Source organism: Schistocerca nitens, chromosome 4, assembly GCF_023898315.1.
Source record: "Schistocerca nitens isolate TAMUIC-IGC-003100 chromosome 4, iqSchNite1.1, whole genome shotgun sequence".
In the NCBI taxonomy this organism is placed as follows: domain Eukaryota; kingdom Metazoa; phylum Arthropoda; class Insecta; order Orthoptera; family Acrididae; genus Schistocerca; species Schistocerca nitens.
Window position 1 is genome coordinate 700,020,865 of NC_064617.1, and position 12,094 is coordinate 700,032,958.

The window sequence follows — 12,094 nt, forward strand, 5'->3', positions numbered from 1 at the left end:
AATGGGTTGCTTCCACCCAGAAAACAAACTACGTACCATAACAAATAGCACGTTACTGTGTGGCCCTACAACACGATCTTCAATAGGATCATAAATAATATTGCTGTCTACATTCATTTCGTCGAATGATAGCACACACACACGTTCAGTTTTTGTCAATACAGATGAGTGGGCTTTCATTAGTTGCAAAACGTCTGTCAGCACATCAGGAAAGCATCTGAAAGAGCGGGACGTCCATCTCTTAAGTGTTGACAGTCCTGGAAGTGGGAACCGACCTGATTTTTTATAAACAAAAACACTTCCTAGACACAGCACGAAGTGTAACAGCTTTACAAATATCGTCCCTTTGCCATTTTGCTCGTTTCTTTCCACTCAACAAGCAGTTTATCTGTGTTTTCGAAAACAATTTGCCTAATATTTGAGTCACTTTCTCCTGTACTTGCTTCTTTTGACACTTTTGTTGATATTTTATTTTCTCACCACAAGCTTTCACTTTGAGTTTCAAACGCTTCTCACTACACCTGAGATTTGCACACATGGCTGTCAGTCTGCGGTTCCTGTATTCTAATTCTTCTATACGTTTACAGAGTTCGCTGATCTGTTTACTATCAGTGTCACAGTCATCTGTCGCTGTTGACTGGTCTATTTTTCTTTTTTTCGGAGACACACTAACCAGGTGCTCAATTGCATTTTTCATTGTCTTTCTTGCCTGCAACCTGTCTGCCATATTCGGACAAACTGTGTCATCAGGGCCTGAATTTCCACTAACATTGGGAACACTTCCTGGTATATTCACACTCGGCACTGCGTCTGGTTTAAGTGTTTTCTTCGGTGGTAGATTGAGAAGTTCCGCTCGCAAGTCACGTAGATAATCATCGGATGTGAAATGCAATGAACAAACAGTTGACGTCGCAACACTGAAGCGATCTTTTCGGTGGCACTTCATAATCCAGGCCTTCTGCACTTTAACGTCTTTTGGGAACGAATGATAAATTATATCCGTGCCTTTTGTCTTTCGGCTGTACGACAGACACCCTGTTACTGCACACCCAGGCATTTTAACGCAACACTTTTACAAATCACCGCAACAACACCACAAACTAAAGCAAAACAACAACACCGGTAAAACAGCTCTTTTGGCGCCTCGACACAACGTGCTCCTATGCTGACGTCATGCGCAGAACGACGAAATATTCACCGATCTGCGTAGGCCATTTGGCCGCCGCTCCCCCGCCCCCCACCCCCCCCCCCGAGCCACATTTTCATACACACTTTTGCAAACACATCACAGATGTTGCTGTAATAGGTGTGATCAAAGATGAATTTATTAGAAGTGCCAGAGATCGAATTATTAAACAATTGACAAATGCAGGGAATAACTTTGGAATAGATCTTTAAAACCACTGAAATAACCGTGGCTTGCGAGATCTGTTTGTTCATTTAACATAATTTTTTATTTTATGAAGCTGTATCTCCAGTTGTTCTAACAGATTTAGTTCCTTATCATTGGCTTCATTATGCAGTACTACCAAACTGTTTTCTAGGCTGTTGACGATATGTTTCGTTTCCAACATATGTTGTGCAATAACTGATTTTTTGGTGTGGTTGAGCTTGAAAGCATTTACGCGTTCTTGGAAACGGGTTTTGAAGTTTCTGACTGTTTTCCCTACATAGTAGGCAGGACAATGGGACATGATAGTTTGCACGCTCCACTGTTGTTGAAATTTTGCTTCCCTTTCATGCCCCTCGACTCTTATAACTGCCATCTGGTTTCTGTACAAATTGTAAATAGCCTTTCGCTCCCTGTATTTTACCCCTGCCACCTTCAGAATTTGAAAGAGAGTATTCCAGTTAACGTTGTCAAAAGCTTTCTCTAAGTCTACAAATGCTAGAAACGTAGGTTTGCCTTTTCTTAATCTTTCTTCTAAGATAAGTCGTAAGGTTAATATTGCCTCACGTGTTCCAACATTTCTACGGAATCCAAACTGATCTTCCCCGAGGTCCGCTTCTACCAGTTTTTCCATTCGTCTGTAAAGAATTCGCGTTAGTATTTTGCAGCTGTGACTTATTAAACTGATAGTTCGGTAATTTTCACATCTGTCAACACCTGCTTTCTTTGGGATTGGAATTATTATATTCTTCTTGAAGTCTGTGGGTATTTCGCCTGTCTCATACATCTTGCTCACCAGATGGTAGAGTTTTGTCATGACTGGCTCTCCCAAGGCCATCAGTAGTTCTAATGGAATGTTGTCTACTCCCGGGGCCTTGTTTCGACTCAGGTCTTTCAGTGCTCTGTCAAACTCTTCACGCAGTATCTTATCTCCCATTTCATCTTCATCTACATCCTCTTCCATTTCCATAATACTGTCCTCAAGTACATCGCCCTTGTATAAACCCTCTATATACTCCTTCCACCTTTCTGCCTTCCCTTCTTTGCTTAGAACTGGGTTGCCATCTGAGCTCTTGATATTCATACAAGTGGTTCTCTTCTCTCCAAAGGTCTCTTTAATTTTCCTGTAGGCAGTATCTATCTTACCCCTAGTGAGACAAGCCTCTACATCCTTACATTTGTCCTCTAGCCATCCCTGCTTAGCCATTTTGCACTTTCTGTCGATCTCATTTTTGAGACGTTTGTATTCCCTTTTCCCTGCTTCATTTACTGCAATTTTATATTTCCTCCTTTCATCAATTAAATTCAGTATTTCTTCTGCTACCCAAGGATTTCTATTAGCCCTCGTCTTTTTACCTACTTGATCCTCTGCTGCCTTCACTACTTCATCCCTCAGAGCTACCCATTCTTCTTCTACTGTATTTCTTTCCCCCATTCCTGTCAATTGTTCCCTTATGCCCTCCCTGAAACTCTCTACAACCTCTGGTTCTTTCAGTTTATCTAGGTCCCATCTCCTTAAATTCCCACCTTTTTGCAGTTTCTTCAGTTTCAATCTGCAGTTCATAACCAATAGATTGTGGTCAGAATCCACATCTGCCCCTGGAAATGTCTTACAATTTAAAACCTGGTTCCTAAATCTCTGTCTTACCATTATATAATCTATCTGATACCTATTAGTATCTCCAGGATTCTTCCAGGTATACAACCTTCTTTTATGATTCTTGAACCAAGTGTTAGCTATGATTAAGTTATGCTCTGTGCAAAATTCTACAAGGCGGCTTCCTCTTTCATTTCTTCCCCCCAATCCATATTCACCTACTATGTTTCCTTCTCTCCCTTTTCCTACTGACGAATTCCAGTCACCCATGACTATTAAATTTTCGTCTCCCTTCACTACCTGAATAATTTCTTTTATCTCGTCATACATTTCATCAATTTCTTCATCATCTGCAGAGCTAGTTGGCATATAAACTTGTACTACTGTAGTAGGCATGGGCTTTGTGTCTATCTTGGCCACAATAATGCGTTCACTATGCTGTTTGTAGTAGCTAACCCGCACTCCTATTTTTTTATTCATTATTAAACCTACTCCTGCGTTACCCCTATTTGATTTTGTATTTATAACCCTGTATTCACCTGACCAAAAGTCTTGTTCCTCCTGCCACCGAACTTCACTAATTCCCACTATATCTAACTTTAGCCTATCCATTTCCCTTTTTAAATTTTCTAACCTACCTGCCCGATTAAGGGATCTGACATTCCACGCTCCGATCCGTAGAACGCCAGTTTTCTTTCTCCTGATAACGACATCCTCTTGAGTAGTCCCCGCCCGGAGATCCGAATGGGGGACTATTTTACCTCCGGAATATTTTACCCAAGAGGACGCCATCATCATTTAATCATACAGTAAAGCTGCATGTCCTCGGGAAAAATTACGGCTGTAGTTTCCCCTTGCTTTCAGCCGTTCGCAGTACCAGCACAGCAAGGCCGTTTTGGTTAATGTTACAAGGCCAGATCAGTCAAACATCCAGACTGTTGCCCCTGCAACTACTGAAAAGGCTGCTGCCCCTCTTCAGGAACCACATGTTTGTCTGGCCTCTCAACAGATTCCCCTCCGCTGTGGTTGCACCTACGGTACGGCCATCTGTATCGCTGAGGCACGCAAGCCTCCCCACCAACGGCAAGGTCCATGGTTCATGGGGGAAGTCAAACTATCTAAAATCCTTTATTACAATTTTTCTAAAATGCGACAGATATCCTGTCATAGAAAATGATACAATAATTAACAGAAACAATACATGTGGCACATTAATGTGCACTGTTTACCTTCTGATTTCACTACGGCAGTTAGTTTTTGAGTATCGTGCGACGTTTTTGAATTATGACAATTGTTTAAATGATAAACTTGTCATGATGAGAAATGTATTTAAATCTTGAAAAATATGAATATTTCATTACATTGTCTTAGAAGTATCTTGAGCCTACTAGACGCTGTTTTCTGTTTGTGCAGTGAAATTAACCTATATGATAAACTGTTTATAACAAATAAATGTAATCGTCGGCCTGTAAAAGTTGAGACTGGAAGTGGGTAGTGTTGGTGCTGTGGGAAAATGAAGGCACTTCCCAATGGCTTCCATTTAAGCCCTCGTATGTGGTTGTAGTAATATTTAATAAATCGTTATTATTTGACGAAAATTCGCAAAATCAGCACATTCTCCGTGCGTGTAGGGTCCAAGGACAAGCATCACAGAGAGAGCATTTCTACCACAAGAATCTTCTTTTAGAAAGCTTCAGATTATAATGTAGACAGAATACTAGAAACCAAGTGTCCGACCAGTCCTTCTCACATAGGTATAGCTGTCAATATTTATACTCCTCGAATCTACGCCATTTATGCTTTCTTAGCAGCAGTCCCCATTACTACCTCGTTAGCTGGTCGTTGAATGCTGGGACATCCAGTCGTCCAAGTTGCCTTCGCCTTGCTCTCCACATATCTCTGTCAAACTGTAATGGCTCGCATACACTTCTTTGGCGGAGTCCCACAACACCGCAGCCACTCTCTCCGATGGGGCGTTACTGATATCTAATGTTATGCTATCAAAAGTTACGATCTCTTTTTTTTAAATTTCACTCATTGCTGACACGATTCGTGCATTAGCGGCCAACGTGCTGCTTTTAGACGAAGCAACTCATGGTATATTTATAATGTGATCATTTTACGTATGAATTAATTACTTTTATGTCCTTCTAACTCGTCATTTGTGAAGTACAGAAAAGTAGTTATAGCTCCGTAAATATTGGTTTGCGTGAAGAAAGAAAAAAACTGCATAACGTTTCGTTCCTCTCAGCATTATCTCTTCGCTGATTGATTTTCCATAGGCGTCTTAAAGTCACACTGTATGAAAGATTCACTATGTATTCAAACATTTGCAAAGTACTCTTTCGCAGGAACTGATGACTTCACATTGAAGTATGTTCCACAACAGGTTTTACTAGCAGTTATTACAGGTGCTGCCCCTCTGAGAACCGTTCTCCTCCGCCTCCTTCCACTACCACGGTGGCATGGAGTAGCAGAAAATGCTTACTGTCTAGTAATCTGTCTACATTTTCCACTACCCAGTAGTTTCATCATAACATTAATACATGAGCATGTAAATTGAAGTACCGATTTTTAATATTAATTATACAAGGAGACCAATGAAACTTAACATAATTCGGTATGTCCTTTGCCATAGATCAGCACGAAGTAAAAATCGTCTGTACATAACAATTAAGAATGGTAAAAGGAAGTTGGTACTTCCATATTCATAACAGCTTTGATGATATCTTCTTTATCACGCATTAAGATCTCCAATTCGCGAACATCGAGAATTGAATTGCTACCAACTTCTGCTCTGCGCACCCATTAGGTGCTATGGTGGAAATGACACAGGAAAGTAACAATGTTTCATAGAAACGTATTCTAGGGACTTTCATGCCCACATCGTTAATTTACGGTAACACACACGTATCGGGCAGCAACAATACGACAATTGCTAGGTCGATGATGTCAGTAATGGAAATCAAAATATTGTAGTAACTATGTCTGTAAATAACGTTGTATATTTACGTCGTTGTTTCACTTACTTTTCTGTAGGGGTAACTGTGCTAATTTGCCGGCGTACCAGAAAATTTGAAGCATGGTAATTTTTAATTTCTTTATTTTGAGTAACCATGACATCCGACTTCCATTATTGCATGAAAACTACATAAACTATATTTGTTTTAGGCTATGCCTAGAAGGAGATCGCTAAGGTGTCACACCGAAGGACAAAGAGATAGAAAGATGCAATATTTGTGTAGATGAAGTAATAGGAATAACGTTGGCATTGATAATGAAAATTCGATGTTGTTTTGTAAGATACGTTTAAATGTTCACTGGACATAATTACAAATAATCATACATGCGCTTTGATGAATTAACGGTGCAGGATTTTTTGCAGTTCAAAACAATTCATATCTGAGGTACATTATGTGGTACAACAGTATTCACATTGTGTTCTCGTAAGGAAAAAGCTAATTTCCACTACAGAAGCGAGGTTGCTGAGGGCGATGACACTGCAAGACTGTTATTCGCAACAGAAAACAGGGTATATACATTTTTTAACGAGGGTAAATATAAACCATGTTTCAGTATACGTACATGTGTCCAAAATATTAAGGGTACTGTTTCCTTATTTAACGGCTCTTTTAATTGCACTGAACAGCCATTTCAAATTTGAATATATATCAGGACGGATAACCTACGCGGGCACTCAAAATCAGTTATAATGAGCCTAAAATAATTTCTGAGAAACATTTTGAATAGGAAACATCTCAGATTAACAACGAAGTCATGGCACTAATTGACAAGCTTCTTGTTTAGAGCGATTAGGGAACATGGATCGATTGACAACAAAATAAAAGCAGGAGTGTAACAACGATTTAGAATGCTTCAGATAACTAAATAAAGTATTCAGTATGGGCTGTGTCTGACACTGGACGTTTGCAATCAGTGTATATTACAAGGTTTGACTCGTGGCGGGAAGATGAGGACATTTTATACAGAAATCTTCAAGAAATGAGGATTGCACATCGTGAAATACTAGGCCTTACAGGAAAATAAACAAATGAATCAAACAACATACAGCAGTGGGAAACGTAATTATGTCTGTCTGGGGAATGGAATACGGAAATTTTAACCAGAGTAATACAAAGTAGATGGAAGAAGGAGGTTCTTCACAGTATTCTAGCAGATGAGAGAACACCGAGACGACGCCATAATGGCAGGCAAATGGATAGTACTGCAGGAATAATAGTTTAGCGGTTGCTGCATTTCTTCAGCGTCTTATATTAATTTCCTCGTTTAGTCCCCCTCTTTCTGACATCTTCAGTCCGACTCTATTCTGTGCAAGCTTCTTCATCTCTACGTAACTACCGCAGCCGACATCCATTTGAATCTGCTTACAATTTTTACCCCCCACACCTCCCTCCGTTAATAAACTCACGATTCCTCCACATTAGGCATAAGTCCTCCGTTCTTATATCCCAACCCTCCTACCCTCCTCAACGTCCAATCTTTTTCCGCTGCAGAATCATAGGTCTTTCCCAACGCAAGACCTTCCAGTTTTAGTCACAGTGAAGTACCTCCTTTTAAGATCTACAACTACATCTAAATTGATAATCCGCAAGCCCCCGTACAGTGCGTGGCGGAGGGTGCCCTGTTCCACTACTAGTCATTTTCTTTTCTGTTCCACTACAAATAGAGCGAGGGAAAAGCGACTGTCTATGTGCCTCCGTATGAGCCCTAATTTCTCGTATCTTATCTTCCTGGTCCTTACGTGCAATGTCTGTTGGTGGCAATAGAATCGTTCGGCAGTCAGCTTCAAATGCCGGTTCTTTAAATTCTCTCAGTCGTATTTCTCGAAAAGAGCGCCGCCTTCCCTCTAGGGATTCTCATTTGAGTTCCTGAAGCATCTCCGTAATACTTGCGTGTTGTTCGAACCTAGCGGTAACAAATCTAACAGTGCGCCTCTGAATTTCTTCGATTTCTTGCTTCAATCCGACCTGATACGGGTCTCAAAACACCCGAACAGTACTCAAGAATAGGTCGCACCGACGTCCTATATACGTTCTCCTTTACAGGTGAACCACTCTTTCTTAGAATTCTCCCAATAAACCATTCGCCTTACCTACCACAGTTAGCACATGATCATTCCATCTCATATCGCTTTGCAACGTTACGCCCAAATATTTAAGTGACTTGACTGTGTCAAGTTGGACACTAGTAATACTGTAACCGAACATTACAAGTTTGATCTTCCTACTCATCCGCATTAAAATTTTTCCACATTTAGGGCTAGTTGCCATTCGTCACATCAACTGGAAATTTTGTGTAAGATGGGTTGTACTTGTATCTTCTTACACTTCGACACCTCTTCGTACACCGCAGCGTCATCAGTAAACAACCGCAGATTGCTGCTGCCCCCCCCCACTCCCTTTCCGCCAAATCATTTATGTATACAGTGAACAACAGCGGTCCTATCACACTTCCCTGGGGCACTCCTTGTCTCTGATGAACACTTGCCGTCGAGGGCAACATAATTGGTTCTATTATTTAAGAAGACGTCAAGTCACTCACGTACCTGAGAACTTACTCCATACGCTCGTACCTTCGTTAACGGCATGCAATGGGGCACGGTGTCAAATGCTTTATAGAAATCTAAAAATAGGGAATGTGCCTGTTGCCCTTCATCCATACTTCACAGTATATCAGTTGAGAAAAAGACAAGCTGAGTTTCGCAAGAGCGATGCTTTCTAAAACCATGCTGATTCGTGGACATAAGCTTCTCAGTCTCAAAAAAGTTTATTACATTCGAACTGAGAATATATTCAAGTATTCTGCAGCAAACAGAAGTTAGGGATGTTGGTCTGTAATTTTGCGGGTTCGTTCTTTTACCCTTCTTATATACTGGAGTCGCCTGTGCCTTTTTCCAGTCGCTTGGGATGTCATGCTCGGCTAGAGACTCACGGTAAATGGAAGCTAGGTAAGGGGTCAATGCCGTAGAGTACTCTTCGTAAAACCGAACTGGGATGCCATCAGGACCTGGTGATTTATTTGCTTTCAAATCATTCAGTTGTTTCTCTGTCCCAGGGAAGCTTATTATTGTGTCGTCTATACGGAAATTTGTCCGATGATCAAATGACGGTATGTTTGTACGATTCTGCTGTGCGAACGACTTCTTGAACGTGAAGTTTAAAACTTCGACTTCCGTTTTGCTATCTTCAATTACCACTCCAAACTGATCAACAAGGGACTGAATGGAAGCCATAGACCCGCTTAGCGATTTTGCATAAGACCATAATTTCCTCGGGTTCTCTGCCAGATCTTTTGCTAAGTTGTGACGGTATATCTTTTCACAGACGCCCGAATCTCTTCTAGCTTTCGCTTATCGTCATTTGTGCGTCCGCTTTTGAACCGAGAGTACAACAGCCTCTGCTTCCTCAACATTCTCCGAATTTCATTACTAAACCATGGTGGGTGTTTTCCATCCTATATCCACTTACTAGGCTCAAAATTCTCTATGTCACGATTCACAATTTGCTTAATCTTTGCCCATAATCTTAGAGGAACTAAGTGATCCCAATTCACTATCTAAGTGAGATACTAATAACTCCTAGCCTTCTTGACTGATTTATTAATTTTCGTAATCATAGTTGCTATAATGACATGTTCGCTAATCCCCGTTTCTATACTCACACTGTCGATAAAGTCCGGCCTATTTGTAGCTACAAGATCTAAGACATTTCCATTGCATGTGGGCTGACGAGCTAGCTGCTCAAGACAGTTCTCAGAAAACTCGTTCAAAAGTATTTCGCATGATTGTCTGTCTGTAACCCCCAGCAATGAATCCATAGACATTCCAGTCTATAATCGGTAGCCTCCAACTAGTATTGCATGATCTGGTGATTAACGTTCTATTGGCCCTAGACTTTCTTTGAATGATTAGAACTTGGTTGGTTGAGTTGGGGAGAGGAGACCAAACTGCGAGGTCATCGGTCTCATCGGATTAGAGAAGGATGGGGAAGGAAGTCGGCCGTGCCCTTTCCAAGGAACCATCCCGGCATTTGCCTTAAGCGATTTATGCAAATCACGGAAAACCTAAATCAGGATGGCCGGTCGCGGGATTGAACCGTCGTCCTCGCGAATGCGAGTCCAGTGCGCTAACCATTGCGCCACCTCGCTCGGTAATGACTAGAACTGTCACAGCAGAATCGGGTGGAAGGTAAAAACACCAATCAATCACCTTGCTTTCATCTACAACTGTTATACGTGACCAGATAACATGATTGTCCCACTCAACTTCGACCTCACTAGAGACAATATTTTTGTCAAGTGCAAGTACACTCCCCCCCCCCCTCCCTCCCCCATAGTCTTTAATCTGTCCTTCCGATATACGTTCCACTACTCGCTAAATATCTCTGAGTTTTCCACTTTGGGTTTCAGCCATCTCTCAGTCCCAATAAAAATTTGAGTGCGAGTACTTTCCTGGAGAGCAGTAAATCTGGGAACTTCATTACGAATACTTCTACAATTTACTGATAAAATTATGACAGTCGAAGTGTCTATTCTGAAAGCCGTTTGACTCCCGTTGCTACATATCGACTGGCAAGTGTTCGTCAGAGCACCTCAGACCACTGCCTAGCCTAAAACACCTTCATGTGCAGTCTACAAGTACTCTGCTACCTGAGTAGCTGCTTCCTTTGTGTAGTGCATCCCTGACTAATGAAGGGTAGTCCTACAAATCCCCACACGATAACACGGGTCTATAAATCCGCAGTGGAAACCTTCACAGAGTCGACGAAGCCTTTGGTCGAGACCCTCCACTTGGCCGATCATCATCATCACCATCATCAAAAACAACAACAACAACGTCCACTCGCCTCCAAACCAAAGGACCCCGATCAACTCTGGGAACAATGCTGCAAAATTGCGAGCTCTGCTTGCACTGCGCGCGATATCAGCTGTCTTAACCACCTCCGCCAGCCACCGGTACGAACAGGATTGCCTCAGAAGTCATGCGACGGGCGTAGTTGGTGCCGACGTGAGCAACAATTTGCTGATGACTGCATTCTGGATGCTAGATTGCCGCAGGAAAGGCCCCCGCCACATCTTGGGTGATACCCCCCGACAGCCACATCGAGTGCACATTGGCATTCTTTCCAGCCCTGAACGCTGTCTGCCTAAAATCAGTGTTTTGCATAGTGCTTAATGCTTTGAACCTACTCTTATTGTTTGTGCTTTCATTTTTTATTATTCCTGCCATAAAATAAAATCGAAGAAAACCATGTTCCTTACATATAAAATCTTCCATTAATTTCGTCTTTAAAAATTGTTTCACTTGTGAAACCTTCATCTTAGTGTTTTTTTCTGGTTAGTTCCACTTGACCCTTGGCTGAAGAGAGGGTTGAATTATCGCTGGGAGCCCACCCCGCCGACATGTGATGATGGGAGCGGCATAACAATAAAGAAAATAAATCACATTTTTCAGGAATATTTTTATTCGACATGATTAAATAAATTATATATTATTTCCTCAAAGAATGAATTTTAAATTTTGCCACTTCTGTATATTTTCAACACATTGGAAACACTCAGATTTCTCTGATCACTTCACTCCTTCCATTAATACTACAGAAAAACAGTCACGGGACCAGCACTATCCGTATTTGTAATGAGCAGTAAGTATTCAAAGATCCCGCTTCAGCTATTTCAATGGTATCTTCATCCCCTTCATAACTTAAGCATTTCAAAAAGGAAACGCTCGTCCGCCAAACTACCGCCACAGAAGTACCAGTGGATTTTGTATTCTATTAATTTCGCTAGGCCACCAAAGAAATGATCCAATAACCAGTCTTCCTTTGCTTTTCAGTGCGGCTTCCTTGCGATATTTGGAGCATGACGATACCGCTCTCACAGCTAATCGCGTTGTGCTGAATCCGTAATTCGACCTGACATTCTCTCCCAACACAGAAAATACGGAACAGTCGGGCACGTATACATCACAGGAATCAACCAAAAGCTTATCAGTTTTGATTTCCCCACAAACATTTACAATTGTATTAACTGATAACGGGCTACAACAGCATCATTTTTTATCCTTCTTCGACCACAAACACGCGAAT

The 12,094-nt window shown here is 41.4% G+C and overlaps 1 protein-coding gene across 1 annotated transcript; it reads right to left on the reverse strand.

Annotated features, from left to right (window-relative positions):
* Window positions 1–283: 283 nt before the first annotated feature.
* Window positions 284–1,057, reverse strand: LOC126252510 (uncharacterized). The gene has a single exon (XM_049953406.1). It carries the CDS (start codon window positions 1,055–1,057, stop codon window positions 284–286), a length of 774 nt encoding a protein of 257 aa, XP_049809363.1.
* Window positions 1,058–12,094: the final 11,037 nt, after the last annotated feature.

What these genes read in the sequence shown, in the direction of transcription:
- LOC126252510 (XM_049953406.1), bottom strand. Translation starts at nt 1,057, where the DNA reads ATGCCTGGGTGTGCAGTAACAGGGTGTCTGTCGTACAGCCGAAAGACA.